Raw genomic sequence first — 16,775 nt, 5'->3', positions numbered from 1 at the left:
TGTGACCCCCGGGATCCGCTCCTATCCTCTCTATGTGACCCGGGATCCGCTCCCCTCATCTCTATGTGACCCGGGATCCGCTCCCCTCATCTCTATGTGACCCGGGATCCGCTCCCCTCATCTCTATGTGACCCGGGATCCACTCCCATCATCTCTATGTGACCCGGGATCCACTCCCATCATCTCTGTGATCCGGGATCCGCTCCCCTCATCTCTATGTGACCCGGGATCCACTCCCATCATCTCTATGTGACCCGGGATCCACTCCCTCATCCCTATGTGACCCGGGATTCACTCCCATCATCTCTATGTGACCCGGGATCCACTCCCTCATCCCTATGTGACGCGGGATCCACTCCTGTCATCTCTATGTCACCCGGGATCCACTCCTATCATCTCTATGTGACCCTGGATCCACTCCCATCATCTCTGTGACCTGGGATCCACTCCCATCATCTCTATGTGACCCGGGATCCACTCCCATCATCTCTATGTGACCCGGGATCCGCTCCCATCATCTCTATGTGACCCGGGATCCGCTCCCATCATCTCTATGTGACCCGGGATCCGCTCCTATTATCTCTATGTGACCCGGGATCCGCTCCCCTCATCTCTATGTGACCCGGGATCCGCTCCCCTCATCTCTATGTGACCCGGGATCCGCTCCCCTCATCTCTATGTGACCCGGGATCCGCTCCCCTCATCTCTATGTGACCCGGGATCCGCTCCCCTCATCTCTATGTGACCCGGGATCCGCTCCCCTCATCTCTATGTGACCCGGGATCCGCTCCCCTCATCTCTATGTGACCCGGGATCCGCTCCCCTCATCTCTATGTGACCCGGGATCCGCTCCCCTCATCTCTATGTGACCCGGGATCCGCTCCCCTCATCTCTATGTGACCCGGGATCGGCTCCCCTCATCTCTATGTGACCCGGGATCGGCTCCCCTCATCTCTGTGTGACCCGGGATCGGCTCCCCTCATCTCTGTGTGACCCGGGATCCGCTATCCTCATCTCTGTGTGACCCGGGATCCGCTCCCCTCATCTCTGTGTGACCCGGGATCCGCTCCCCTCATCTCTGTGTGACCCGGGATCCGCTCCCCTCATCTCTGTGTGACCCGGGATCCGCTCCCCTCATCTCTGTGTGACCCGGGATCCGCTCCCCTCATCTCTATGTGACCCGGGATCTGCTCCCCTCATCTCTATGTGACCCGGGATCTGCTCCCCTCATCTCTATGTGACCCGGGATCCGCTCCCCTCATCTCTATGTGACCCGGGATCCGCTCCCGTCATCTCTATGTGACCCGGGATCCGCTCCCGTCATCTCTATGTGACCCGGGATCCGCTCCCGTCATCTCTATGTGACCCAGGATCCGCTCCCCTCATCTCTATGTGACCCGGGATCCGCTCCCCTCATCTCTGTGTGAGCCGGGATCCGCTCCCCTCATCTCTGTGTGACCCGGGATCCGCTCCCCTCATCTCTATGTGACCCGGGATCCGCTCCCCTCATCTCTGTGTGACCCGGGATCCGCTCCCCTCATCTCTATGTGACCCGGGATCCGCTCCGCTCATCTCTATGTGACCCGGGATCCGCTCCGCTCATCTCTATGTGACCCGGGATCCGCTCCCCTCACCTCTATGTGACCTGGGATCCGCTCCCCTCATCTCTATGTGACCCGGGATCCGCTCCCCTCATCTCTATGTGACCCGGGATCCGCTCCCCTCATCTCTATGTGACCCGGGATCCGCTCCCATCATCTCTATGTGACCCAGGATCCGCTCCTATTATCTCTATGTGACCCGGGATCCGCTCCCCTCATCTCTATGTGACCCGGGATCCGCTCCCATCATCTCTATGTGACCCGGGATCCGCTCCCCTCATCTCTATGTGACCCGGGATCCGCTCCCCTCATCTCTATGTGACCCGGGATCGGCTCCCCTCATCTCTATGTGACCCGGGATCCGCTCCCATCATCTCTATGTGACCCGGGATCCGCTCCCCTCATCTCTATGTGACCCGGGATCTGCTCCCCTCATCTCTATGTGACCCGGGATCCGCTCCTATTATCTCTATGTGACCCGGGATCCGCTCCCCTCATCTCTATGTGACCCGGGATCCGCTCCCATCATCTCTATGTGACCCGGGATCCGCTCCCATTATCTCTATGTGACCCGGGATCCGCTCCCCTCATCTCTATGTGACCCGGGATCCGCTCCCCTCATCTCTATGTGACCCGGGATCCGCTCCCCTCATCTCTGTGTGACCCGGGATCCGCTCCCCTCATCTCTGTGTGACCCGGGATCCGCTCCCGTCATCTCTGTGTGACCCGGGATCCGCTCCCGTCATCTCTGTGTGACCCGGGATCCGCTCCCGTCATCTCTGTGTGACCCGGGATCCGCTCCCCTCATCTCTATGTGACCCGGGATCCGCTCCCCTCATCTCTATGTGACCCGGGATCCGCTCCCATTATCTCTATGTGACCCGGGATCCGCTCCCCTCATCTCTATGTGACCCGGGATCCGCTCCCCTCATCTCTATGTGACCCGGGATCCGCTCCTATTATCTCTATGTGACCCGGGATCCGCTCCCCTCATCTCTATGTGACCCGGGATCCGCTCCCCTCATCTCTATGTGACCCGGGATCCGCTCCTATTATCTCTATGTGACCCGGGATCCGCTCCCCTCATCTCTATGTGACCCGGGATCCGCTCCCATCATCTCTATGTGACCCGGGATCCGCTCCCATTATCTCTATGTGACCCGGGATCCGCTCCCCTCATCTCTATGTGACCCGGGATCCGCTCCCCTCATCTCTATGTGACCCGGGATCCGCTCCCCTCATCTCTGTGTGACCCGGGATCCGCTCCCCTCATCTCTGTGTGACCCGGGATCCGCTCCCGTCATCTCTGTGTGACCCGGGATCCGCTCCCGTCATCTCTGTGTGACCCGGGATCCGCTCCCGTCATCTCTGTGTGACCCGGGATCCGCTCCCCTCATCTCTATGTGACCCGGGATCCGCTCCCCTCATCTCTATGTGACCCGGGATCCGCTCCCATTATCTCTATGTGACCCGGGATCCGCTCCCGTCATCTCTGTGTGACCCGGGATCCGCTCCCGTCATCTCTGTGTGACCCGGGATCCGCTCCCGTCATCTCTGTGTGACCCGGGATCCGCTCCCCTCATCTCTATGTGACTCGGGATCCGCTCCCATCATCTCTATGTGACCCGGGATCCGCTCCCATTATCTCTATGTGACCCGGGATCCGCTCCCCTCATCTCTATGTGACCCGGGATCCGCTCCCCTCATCTCTGTGTGACCCGGGATCCGCTCCCCTCATCTCTGTGTGACCCGGGATCCGCTCCCCTCATCTCTGTGTGACCCGGGATCCGCTCCCCTCATCTCTGTGTGACCCGGGATCCGCTCCCCTCATCTCTGTGTGACCCGGGATCCGCTCCCGTCATCTCTGTGTGACCCGGGATCCGCTCCCCTCATCTCTGTGTGACCCGGGATCCGCTCCCCTCATCTCTATGTGACCCGGGATCCGCTCCCCTCATCTCTATGTGACCCGGGATCCGCTCCCCTCATCTCTATGTGACCCGGGATCCGCTCCCCTTATCTCTGTGTGACCCGGGATCCGCTCCCCTCATCTCTGTGTGACCCGGGATCCGCTCCCCTCATCTCTATGTGACCCGGGATCCGCTCCCCTCATCTCTATGTGACCCGGGATCCGCTCCACTCATCTCTATGTGACCCGGGATCCGCTCCGCTCATCTCTATGTGACCCGGGATCCGCTCCTATCATCTCTATGTGACCCGGGATCCTCTCCCCTCATCTCTATGTGACCCGGGATCCGCTCCCCTCATCTCTATGTGACCCGGGATCCGCTCCCATTATCTCTATGTGACCCGGGATCCGCTCCGCTCATCTCTATGTGACCCGGGATCCGCTCCGCTCATCTCTATGTGACCCGGGATCCGCTCCTATCATCTCTATGTGACCCGGGATCCGCTCCCCTCATCTCTATGTGACCCGGGATCCGCTCCTATCATCTCTATGTGACCCGGGATCCGCTCCCATTATCTCTATGTGACCCGGGATCCGCTCCCGTCATCCCTGTGCTCCTCCGTGCTGGGCTGGCTCGTGTATGACTCACGCTGCTCTCCGGCGCCCCCTGGTGCTCGCTCCGCTCCTCTCCTCCTCATTGTGCGGCTGAACACCTCGGACTGTCAGATCTGTGTCCATAGACGGACATGATTGTTCCTTCTGGGGCCCCGATCTCCTGAGAGGATGAGACACTGAGGAGCCCCCTGCAGACCCCTGTACTGATCATCTCTCCCTGCTGATCCTACTCTCCAAGGTGCTGAAAGACATCCATGACCTCTCTGAGGGTCCGCACCCCATGGCCGCACTGAGGATGTAGGAGAGGGGTCCATCATCCGTCATCATCATCATCTACTGCCCCTCACCCTACAAGCCCCGGCTCACAGGACCACCCTGGAAGGAACCAGAACCATCATGGCCACCTGGAGGATGAGAGTGATCGGGGGGCTGCTGCTGCTGCTGATGGGTATGTGATCATTTATGGGTCAGGACTATAGAACAATGGGGAGAACAATGACATCACATCTGTCTTCTGTTACATTGTATCAGTGAAGGATCAGACAGTGGATACATAGACAGCAGGATACAGTGTATAGTGAGAGCAACTAGATACATTGTATCACATCATCCACAATGTATACACTGCCAGATGTGTGGAATATAGGGGTCCACAATGTATATACTGCCAGATGTGTGGAATATAGGGGTCCACAATGTATATACTGCCAGATGTGTGGAATATAGGGGTCCACAATGTATACACTGCCAGATGTGTGGAATATAGGGGTCCACAATGTATATACTGCCAGATGTGTGGAATATAGGGGTCCACAATGTATATACTGCCAGATGTGTGGAATATAGGGGTCCACAATGTATACACTGCCAGATGTGTGGAATATAGGGGTCCACAATGTATACAGTCCCAGATGTGTGGAATATAGGGGTCCACAATGTATATACTGCCAGATGTGTGGAATATAGGGGTCCACAATGTATACACTGCCAGATGTGTGGAATATAGGGGTCCACAATGTATACACTGCCAGATGTGTGGAATATAGGGGTCCACAATGTATACACTGCCAGATGTGTGGAATATAGGGGTCCACAATGTATACACTGCCAGATGTGTGGAATATAGGGGTCCACAATGTATATACTCCCAGATGTGTGGAATATAGGGGTCCACAATGTATACACTGCCAGATGTGTGGAATATAGGGGTCCACAATGTATATACTCCCAGATGTGTGGAATATAGGGGTCCACAATGTATACACTCCCAGATGTGTGATGATTTATACAGAATTATAGGGGTCCACAATGTATACACTGCCAGATGTGTGGTGGTTCATACAGTATTATAGGGGGTCCACAATGTATATACTCCCATATGTGTGATGGTTCATACAGTATTATAGGGGGTCCACAATGTATATACTCCCATATGTGTGATGGTTCATACGGTATTATAGGGGGTCCACAATGTATACGCTCCCATATGTGTGATGGTTCATACGGTATTATAGGGGGTCCACAATGTATATACTCCCATATGTGTGATGGTTCATACAGTATTATAGGGGGTCCACAATGTATATACTCCCAGATGTGTGGTGGTTCATACAGTATTATAGGGGGTCCACAATGTATATACTCCCAGATGTGTGATGGTTCATACGGTATTATAGGGGGTCCACAATGTATACACTCCCAGATGTGTGATGGTTCATGCAGTATTATAGGGACAGTCTATATAGGGAACAAGGTAATAGTTACATCTTAAATACAAGCCTGTGACTCCTCTATGACCTTAGGTTGTGGGGTTTCTATATCCTATACACCAGTATTTTCCAACCTTGGCGCCTCCAGCTGTTGCAAAACTACAACTCCCAGCATGTCCGGACAGCATTTGGCGAATGTGCCCATTTAGCTGCTGCCACTCAGGAATGATGCCAGTCACCACAGACTTGGTTCTCTTCCTGTGATCTATGATGTCGTCTCGGATCTGGTGTTTCCCAACCTGGTACAAACCGAGATCTCCCATTTTGCCCTCACAGCCTGCAGTGCTTTTTAACCATTGGGTCCCTGGCACTTGCAAAACGTTAACTCCCATCATGCCATGACAGCTTTTGCCAGCCAGAGTATAAGGGTATGTTCACACTGAGGAATGTGAACGGAATCTCCGCTCGCAGAATTCCGTGAGCGGAGATTCCATCTGGCGGCCGCCGGCAAAATACTTAGACGGTAGGACCGTGCTGCGCCGTCACCATTGAAGCCAATGCAGAGCTAGCGGACTTCCGCGCAACAAATGAACATGTTCTTTCCTTGCGCGGATCAATTTCAAAATTCCGCAATGGGAACGGGTCCGCGGAAGACCCCCTCACACTAATGTTTGGGGTTCACACAGCGGAATTCCAACAGAACCAAGCTCACTTCATAGATATAGAAATAAAACCAAGTCGGTTGGTTTGAAAAGTACAACTCCCATATAAGGGTATGTTCACACTGAGGAATTGGCGCGCAATTTCACGGGCGGAACATACCCTTATATGGGAGTTTTAGTTTTCAAACCGACAGGCTTGGTTTTATTTCTATATCTATGCAGTGAGCTTGGTTCTGATACTGTATATGCAGTATTTATACTGTAGCTTTTGATCTGGTGCAGTATATATTACAGCATTACCTAACCTGTTGCATTCTAGCTGTTGCAAAACTACAACTTCCATCATGTACACCTCACACTACACTTAATCCACACTACACCTTAACCAAATGGCCTGCATAGGTCTATGGTGCTGAAGATGACCCCAATCAATACCAGTGTCAATAATACAACTACTTTATGAATATATATACAGTAACAGAACAAAGATCACTGCATAGATACAGTAAGAGAACCAAGTCTGTTGCTTGGAAAATTACAACCCCCATAGTGCTCCGACAGCCAAAGGCTGTCATGGCATAATGGTAGTTGTAGTTTTGCAATTGACCAACTATTTAGAGAGCAGTGCAGCTTGTCAGGCAATGATGGGAGTAGTAGTTTTGCCACAGGTTGAGAAAAACGGGCACTGTTACTGCACCAGATCCAAGACTTCCTGCACAGATATGTACAGTAACAGAACCAAGCTCACTGCATAGATACAGTAATAGAACCAAGTCTGTAGCAACTTGTAATTGTCACCATTGATCAGTGGTAGGATTTAAATGGGCACATTAGGGTGCCCAGGCCTTTGTGGTCACACCTATGTTCAGCAGTCATAACTACTGAAAAACAAAGCCATATCTTGTATACATGAACGCCAGGCATATACAGATCAGCCATATGCAACATTCACTATTCCCTTTAGTCTACGCCATCTTATGTGCCAGACTTGGCAGTGCCCAGCGTGATGTAGAGTCCAGAAACCCTCACGCTGTCACATATAAATATTACATGAGGCTTTGCTCCAGTTTCCTAACTGTTCTCCGATAAGCGACGTCTTGTGTGAACGTACGACGCCTGCATCTTAAACAGCAAAGGCGCGAGAGAAGGAAGGATATATAACAGGGATGGGGAAAGTGTTTTATATGCATTGGAGCAGCGGTCTCCATACGGTGGCCCTCCAGATATCGCAAAACTACAACTCCCAGCATGCCCGGACAGCCGTTGGCTGTCCGGGCATGCTGGGAGTTGAAGTTTTGCAATATCTGGAGGGCCACAGTTTAAGACGACTGGTCTGATAGGACAATCTAGGCCCCGCCTGACGGGCATGCTGGGAGTTGAAGTTTTGCAACATCTGGAGGGCCACAGTTTGAGACCACTGGTCTGATAAGACAATCTAGGCCTGGCCTGACTGGCATGCTGGGAGCTGTAGTTTTGCAACAGCTGGAGGTCCACAGTTTGTAGACCACTAAAATAGTAGATCAGTGGTCTCCAAACGGTGGCCCTCCAGATGTCGCAAAACTACAACTCTCAGCATGCCCGGACAGCCGTTGGCTTTCTGGGCATGCTGGGAGTTGTAGTTTTGCAACAGCTGGAGGTCCACAGTTTGTAGACCACTAAAATAGTAGATCAGTGGTTTCCAAATGGTGGCCCTCCAGACGTCGCAAAACTACAACTCCCAGCATGTCCGGACAGCCGTTGGCTGTCTGGGCATGCTGGGAGTTGTAGTTTTGCAGCTGGAGGTCCACAGTTTGGAGTCCACTGATCTACTATTTTAGTGGTCTCCAAACTGTGGACCTCCAGCTGTTGCAAAGCTGCATCTACCAGCATGGCTTGCTGGGAGTTGTAGTATTGCAACATCTGGGGGTCCACCGTTTGGAGACCGCTGCTCTAGATTGATGGTAGCAGGAGACCAGTAAATATACTTAGTATCGATATTAGATACAGACCACGGCCAACTGCTGAAACACTATCCCGAGATAATGCATTGCTAATGTACATTACAGCCATTACTCCGCACGCTATCAGCGCCTGGACAGCTGCCCGAATGGCACGGTCACCGACATATAATGCCAACAGCTAATGCGCTGCCATGACATAGAAGATCCGCAGATCCCGATAAACGGATTATGATTTTTGAGGCTCCAATTTTTAAGTACTGGTGTGGGTTCAGTACTGGTTGGCCTGTATACAGCCAGGAGAGCCGAAACGGTACCAGTATATGGATTATTGTTGATGACCATAACGGTATATTCTAGGGCTGCAATGAACGATTATTTCTAAAAATAGATTTGTTAGCCAGTTATTGGTACCATTACTCGATTAATTGGATAAAAAGCCAAAATTGGATTAAGGGACCAGAGAAGGATTTACAGGAGGGCGGGAGGAAGCGGGGACCACACAGTGAAGAGATAACAGGGGGGGAAAAGAGAGGGGACGGCACCTGAAGGGTTAACTGGGGTAAGAGCGAAGGGACAGCACTTGAAGGGTTAACAAAGTGTAAGAGCGAAGGAACAGCACCTGAAGGGTTAACAGAGGGTAAGAGCAAAGGAACAGCACCTGAAGGGTTAACAGAGGGTAAGAGCAAAGGAACAGCACCTGAAGGGTTAACAGAGGGTAAGCGCAAAGAAACAGCACCTGAAGGGTTAAAAAAGGGTAAGAGTGAAGGGACAGCACCTGAAGGGTTAACAGAGGGTAATTCTCTGCGCCATTCCCGAGAAAAATCCAAAATAGATCCAAAAATATATAAATCCAAATATGCAAATGCTGGTCTTGGTGCACAGGGGCGTTCCCGGTCCCTTAGTGCACCATTCTGCCCGGTCCGGATGGTCCCTGTAATCTGCTGTAACGTGCTATGTGCAGGTCATCATGTGCGGCCCTGGATCACTAACTACAACTCCCAGCATGCCCTGATACAGCCTGTGGCTCAGCAGCTGCCCTAAACGAAAACTACAACTCCCAGCATGTTGGACTATATCGTAGTATATAGAATAGGTCAGTGTTTCCCAACCAGGGGTGTCTCCAGCTGTTGCAAAACTACAACTCACAGCATGTTGGGCTATATAGTAATATATAGTACAGGTCAGTGTTTCTCAACCAGGGGTGCCTCCAGCTGTTGCAAAACTACAACTCCCAGCATGCCCGGACAGCCAACGGCTGTCCGGGCATGCTGGGAGTTGTAGTTTTGCAACAGCTGGAGGTGCTCTGGTTGGGAAACACTGGTATAGATTATGGAGCAACGTTCCTCGAGTTGGAGGATTGGTTGGATAAATACCGGCCATTGCATTGCTGGTATTTTTAATATAAAAATACCGTCAGGGTGGCTAAAATACCGGTCATAAATGTGAATATTGTTGTAAAAAATAAAGAGTGTAATGTGCAGCTGTAAGTGTGACCAGTATCTACCATATTACTAACACGTATCTTCTCTTCTGTCTCTCCTTGGTGTATTGTCCATCTCATGGTGCCCTTACTTACCCCATTGTTGTTCCTATATTTATCTATTATGTTTTGTTTCCCTGTCTGTTATAATTAAACTTGTTGTTGCCGTCTGTTCCTTTGTTATATTTTTTGTCTTGTTTGTCCCTACTGGACTTTCCCCGTGTGGCCCTATTCACCCCTCCCATGCCCGCTTGGTTTTTGTCCGCCCCCTCCTCTCTGTGTGACGGTGCCCCTCCGCAGTGGGGATGTGCTCACCTGTGTGTGTTGAGGTTCTTTCTGGGACAGAGGCCGTCCAGGGACAGAATATGACTCTACTGTGCATCTCCTGCATGCAAAGAGAGGAAGTATACGCCGTTACCAATGTGGAGTGGTACTATGAACCCAGCAATGGAAACCGATCACTTGTATGTATTATACACATATTGTTACATTACAGGCTCCTATTCTGATGTTAGCTGAATGTTTAAAGGGTATCTTTCATCAAGAAAAAAAAAAAAAAAAAAAAAAAAAAAAAAAATATATATATATATATATATATATATATATAGTAAAGATTAATGTATGCAGAATAACTTTCCAATTGAATGTTGTTAAAAAATATGCTTCTTTCTATTTAATTTTCCACTTTGAAAAAATGACCACTAGAGGTCTCCCTACCAATCCTGGCCGCAAGCCCTTTTTTTAATATATATTTCAGACTCCTGCTGGAGTCCTAAATCTCAGACTGCAGCCGGGACACATACAAGCTCAGCGCTGCTCCTTGCCTGTCAATCAGACAGGCAGGAGCCAGCACTGTGCTCATAGCAGAGCAGGGCATACTCCTGACTCTGCTTTACTGCATGCCCTCATTCATTTTACTATCTTAGCTCCGATCTTTCTTCTCTCTGCACATGCAGTTGTAAACAGAGAGAAGATTCAGAGCTGGAACCTCTATGCTTGGCCACACCCCCCTTCCTCCCTCACGCTAGGACAGCTGAATGAGCAGCCAAGAAGACAATAAATCAGGTAGAAAGAGGGGGGGTTTGAATAAAAAGAAACATAGGGATAGTGTCAGTGAGAGTAAGGGAAATATAGGGGGGGGGGATTAGGGAGAGTTTAGGTCACGATAGGTACTCTTTAATCAGAAAATGTCATGTTATTATTTTAAATAGACAAAATTACAAAAAAACAGGTGACACCTATATATCAAAAACACAGAATCCACCATTCACGATAGGCGATGGTCACAGCTCTTTCCTCCCTCTCCCTGGACACTGACCTTCATGTCACAAAGCATGCCCATAACACTCTCCAATAGAAGTTAAAAGGTAATGTCACTGCTTACCTCCTCCCCCTCCCTGCTCAGGTCACAGCATACCCCCATCAATCTCCATTACACTTCAGTAGGTGATGTCACTACTTACCTCCTCCCCCTCCCTGCTCAGGTCACAGCATACCCCCAATAATCTCCATTACACTTCAGTAGGTGATGTCACTACTTACCTCCTCCCCCTCCCTGCACAGGTCACAGCATACCCCCATCAATCTCCATTACACTTTAGTAGGCGATGTCACTACTTACCTCCTCCCCCTCCCTGCTCAGGTCACAGCATACCCCCAATAATCTCCATTACACTTCAGCAGGTGATGTCACTACTTACCTCCTCCCTGCACAGGTCACAGCCCTCATCAATCTCCATTAGACGTCAATAAGTAATGTAACTGTTATCCTCCCCCTCCCTGCCTAGGTCACAGCCCTCATCAATCTCCATTACACTTCAGTAGGTGATGTCACTACTTACCTCCTCCCCCTCCCTGCCCAGGTCACAGCATACCCCCAATAATCTCCATTACACTTCAGTAGGTGATGTAACTGCTATCCTTCTCCCTTTAAAAGAGTTCCCCTAATCTTAGCTTTTTAGGCCCCTTTCACACTACAGGTATCGTCCTGTAAAAAACCTCAGTTATTATTCGCCGCCAAAAAGTCCTGAAAACGGCATTCATGTCAATGGGATTTTTTGACCATCCTTTTGCATCAGGCATGTCCGTTTTTACTAATGTCCGTTATTTTTGCCGACACAAAAGACGGTGCACGCACTAATTTTTGGTCCGGCCCAAAAAAATGGTGAAAAAACCGGACCAAAATTTAACATTGAAGTCTATGGGAACCGGATGTTCCAAAAAAAAAACACATCCGTTATCATCAGTTATTGTCAGGTTTTTTAACATCCGTTTTTTGTACTGAGCATGCTCAGTACAGCTTTACAAAAAAGGGTTAAAAACCTGATTTAAAAAACCCGGATGTAACTGGTAATAACGGATGATTACGGATGAACATTATAAGGTTTTTTAAGAAAAAAAATACATTAAAAATAACGGATGGTGGTCATCAGTCATAGTCCGTTATTACCAGTTATTGCATCCGTTTTTTTTTTAATTATGTTATTGTAAAATAACGGCAGTAAAAAAGCAGGATGATACCAGTAGTGTGAAAGGGGCCTTACTGGCATAAAAGATACCTGTGAGCCAGAAATCTTGCTGATTTTTGGAGAGGGAGAGGGGGTCAAATACTTATTTCACCAAGTAAAATTTTATTCAATTCATAGCTTGTTCTGGATAATTAATTTTTTTATTATTCTTTCTCTTACTTCTCAAATACACCAACCATTAAAATTATAGGCAAATCATTTCTTTGTCAGTGGGAACGTACAAAACCAGCAGTGATAGTTTTTTCCGTCACTGTAACTGATAAGTATCTAATCGGAGGGGATCCCACTGCGATTATGATAAGAGGGATCCAGTTAATCGCTTATTGCTTGTTATCCAGCACAGCTTAGCTACTGGTCCCAATTTGTTCCCTTTCCTTTAAGACCCCTATAGATCCGCTGTATTAAAAACACCTAGCTAATAGCCTCCCCGACGTTTCGCTGAACGAATCAGCTTTGTCAAGGGTAGCGAGGCTAATGTGTCCGCAGATGCCGTCTCCTGTTTAAATAATCTTGGTTTGATGTAATTTCCATTTACTGACTGCCAATCCGATTGTGCGGCGTCACTGTAAGTGTCTGAGTCAGGAACTGTCCAGAGCAGGAGAGGTTTGCTATGGGGATTTTGCTCCTGCTCCGGACAGTTCCTGATACAGACAGAGGTAGCAGCAGAGAGCACTGTGGTCAGACTGGAAAAAAAACTACACAACTTCCTCTGGAGCATACAGCAGCTGATAAATCTGGAAGGATTAAAAGGGGTACTCCGCCCCTGGCATCTTATCCCCTATCCAAAAGATAGGGGATAAGATATTAGATCGCCGCGGTCCCGCTGCTGGGGACCCCGGGGATCGCTGCTGCGGCACCCCGCCATCATTACTGCACAGAGCGAGTTTGCTCTGCACGTAATGACGGGCAATACAGGGGCCGGAGCAGCGTGACGTCATGGCTCCGCCCCTCATGACATCACGGCCCGTCCCCTTAATGCAAGTCTATGGCAGGGGGCGTGACGACCGCCATGCCCCCTTCCCATAGACTTGTATTGACGGGGGCGGGCCGTGACATCACGAGGGGCGGAGCCGTGACGTAACGATGCTCCGGCCCCTGTATTGCCCGTCATTACGTGCAGAGCGATCTCGCTCTGCGCAGTAATGATAGCGCGGTGCTGCAGCAGCGATCCCTGGGGTCCCCAGCAGCGGGACCCCGGCGATCTGACATCTTATAAGATGTCTAGGGGCGGAGTATCCCTTTAAGATTAAATAAAAATAAAAAAATTAAAAAAAGAAGAATTTACAAATCTGTATAACTTTTTGAAAACATGTCTTGTTGCACTGCTCCCCTTCCCACAATCTTATACCATATATATATATATATATATATATATATAATATATATATATATATATATATATATATAAGTTCTACTGGATACCTTGTACAGGTTTGTGGTTATTATTAGCAGTATTAACCCTACATTGCCTCAGCAGCATGTGACTTAGCAGTGTTGTATCTTGTTGTGTATTCTCCTTGTTTAGATCTACGAATACAATGAGGGAAAACCCCGGGAGCACATGAGCCAATTTAAAGGCCGCCTGATGTGGATTGGGAGCAAAGACCTGCAGGACGTCTCCCTTGTATTACAAAACGTAACGCTGATGGATTCGGGGAGATTCATCTGCAACGTCAACCGCACGCTACACTTCGAGCAACACCAACACTACACCACAAGCAACGTGGAAATCTTTCTGACCGTGTCCAAAATACGTAAGTGACCTGACATTGTGCAAGGCGCTATATCAGTGTTTTCCAAACAGTGTGTCTCCAGCTGTTGCAAAACTACAACTCCCAGCATGCCCGGACAGCCAAAGGCTGTCCGGGCATGCTGGGGGTTGTAGTTTTGCAACAGCTGGAGACACACTGTTTGGGAATCGCTGCGCACTGTACGCTATCAAAACCTGAGTAAAGGAAAAGTTGCTGAGTTGCCCATAGCAACCAATCAGATTGCTTCTTTCATTTCTCAGAGGCCTTTTCAAAAATGAAAGAAGCGATCTGATTGGTTGCTATGGGCAACTGGGCAGCTTTTCCTCTACACAGGTTTTGATAAATGTTCCCCTATAAGTGTGTGCTAGAGCAAGGTTCCTCTAACTGTGACTTTCCAGCTCTTGTAAAACTACAAGTCCCAGCATGGGCTGACAGACGAAGGTTGTGAGGTAACGTTTTTTGCGCAAGCCGACAAGGAATGCTGGAAGTTGTAGTTTGGCAGCAGCTGGAAAATCCTAGTTTGGGGAGCACTACTCTAGAGTCTGTAAAAGGGATCTATGGGCAGTGTTTTCCAAACAGGGCGCCTCCAGCTGTTGCAAAACTACAACTCCCACAGGCTTTGGCTGTCCAGACATGCTGGGAGTTGTAGTTTTGCAACAGCTGGAGGCTCACTGGTTGGAAAACGTTGCCTCAGGCCATGTTCACACGGTGGAATTTCCGAGTGGAAAATGCAGCAGAGTCACATTGATTTTAATGGGTGTCTGCTGCACCGGGCACAAGATGGAATTTTCCGCAGCGGAAATCCCAATTTCAGCATGTGCAGGAACAATGAACTTGTTTCTGTGGATTCCGCTCGGAAATGCATTGCCGTCTATGAAGGCGCAGCATTTCCGAGCGGGCCTAGTGCCGGCGGAACAAGCAAAAGTGCGGAATGTCCTCCCGTGTTTTCCAGGCGATATTCTGCACATTTTTCACTGTGTGAACGTAGCCTTGGGTTATGTTCAGATGGCGGAATTTCCTGGTGGGTTTCCGCAGAAGCATTCCGATGGAAATTTAATCGTAATTTAAAGGGGTACTCCGTTAAAAGACATCTTATCCCCTATCCATAGGATAGGGGATAAGATATCTGATCGCGGGGGTCGTGCCGGGTCTCCAGGCCGGCAGCAGCGGCGTCCGGAACATGGAAGCTCGGAGCTTCAGCGTACGTGACGTCACGCCACGTCCCCTCCATTTATGTCTAAGGGCTACGTGCTAGCCGTCACGCCTCCACCCATAGACATGAATGAAGGGGGCGTGGCGGCTGTAGTCGCCAGTCATCCGGCACGGAGCAGAGTTTGCTCCGTGCACGGATGACTAGGGTGCTGCACCGGAGATCGTGGGGGTCCTGCCGCTGAAATTCCACCAAAATTCCGTTCAGCAACCTTGCAGAAGGGAAATTGTGCGGGATTGCGGAAATCCGCTGTTTGAACATATCCAGCCGTGGGGTCCACCAGGGAGCACACGAAACAGCAAGGATGAGAAGATCGCTTGTGAAACGAAGCAAAGCAAAAATGTATATGTTCAAGCACTGCCCAAAACTGTGTTAAATCACTAAGACCGATACAAAGAGCGATAAAACAATAAAAAAAAATGAAATTTAAATAAAATTAAAAAAAATGCAGCCAACGTGTTTCGAGATATAACCTCTCTCTTCATCAGGTCCATCATTGTTACATCTGTAATTTAATACAGTTTTTGGTCGGTGCTCAAAGATATCCATTTTTACTTCGTAAGTCATCCTCTCTTCCTAACCCCGCACAAGGTGAGCGCCACCTTCAGGTTGTCTGGATAGTCACAAATGTGTGATCACAGATGACAGGTTTTATATATAAATTTCAGTATCTCTGCTGTATGAATAGAGAATAAGGGTGTTTATGTTATTATAGGAAGTGTCCGGCCTCAGTTCTAATGTGTCCTGACTAATGTTCCCACAGAGAAGGAGGATTTCACCAGTGTCCTCTCGGAGATCATGATGTACATCCTTCTGGCGTTCCTCACCTTGTGGCTCTTGATCGAGGTTGTTTATTGCTACAGAAAGATCTCCAAGGCCGAAGAAGTGACCCAGGAGAGCGTGTAAGTTTGTGACCCCTCTCCATACTGAAACATAAAAGACAGGCATGCAAAAAGAAGCCAAAGGTTACCCAATATTTGAGTACAAGCCTAAGGTAACTCCTTATTAGAGATGAGCAAACTTTTCCTCCAAAAAGTCCTCCTCCGGTATAACACTGTTAGGTCACCTAGGAACATATCTATGGACTTCTGAGCTGTTTTGAAGGCAATGTTAAAGGGGTACTCTGGTGGAAAACTTTTATTTTTTTTTTTAAATCAACTGGTGCCAGAAAGTTAAACAGATTTGTAAATGACTTCTATTTAAAAATCCTAACCCTTTCAGTACTTATTAGCTGCTGCATACTACAGAGGAAATGGTTTTCTTTGTGGAACACAGAGCTCTCTGCTGACATCACGAGCACAGTGCTCTCTGCTGACATCTCTGTCCATTTTAGGAACTGTCCAGAGCAGCATATGTTTGCTATGGGGATTTTC

At 49.3% G+C, this 16,775-nt stretch overlaps 1 protein-coding gene across 1 annotated transcript in view; it reads left to right on the top strand.

The window, feature by feature from the left end:
* The first annotated feature begins 4,186 nt into the window (after positions 1-4,186).
* Positions 4,187-16,775, top strand: part of SCN3B (sodium voltage-gated channel beta subunit 3) — a 37,072-nt gene continuing 24,483 nt past the window's right edge. Inside the window, exons 1-4 of the mRNA XM_056543519.1 lie at positions 4,187-4,570; positions 10,214-10,377; positions 13,967-14,195; positions 16,166-16,304. Of these exons, the coding sequence (XP_056399494.1) occupies positions 4,519-4,570; positions 10,214-10,377; positions 13,967-14,195; positions 16,166-16,304 (584 nt within the window). The 5' untranslated portion in view covers positions 4,187-4,518. The remainder of the gene's footprint in view (positions 4,571-10,213; positions 10,378-13,966; positions 14,196-16,165; positions 16,305-16,775) is intronic.

The sequence above is a fragment of the Hyla sarda genome, chromosome 10 (genome assembly GCF_029499605.1).
Source record: "Hyla sarda isolate aHylSar1 chromosome 10, aHylSar1.hap1, whole genome shotgun sequence".
Lineage (NCBI taxonomy): Eukaryota > Metazoa > Chordata > Amphibia > Anura > Hylidae > Hyla > Hyla sarda.
The sequence above is the reverse complement of the archived record's forward strand: the minus strand, read 5'-3'. Positions and strand labels throughout refer to the sequence as shown.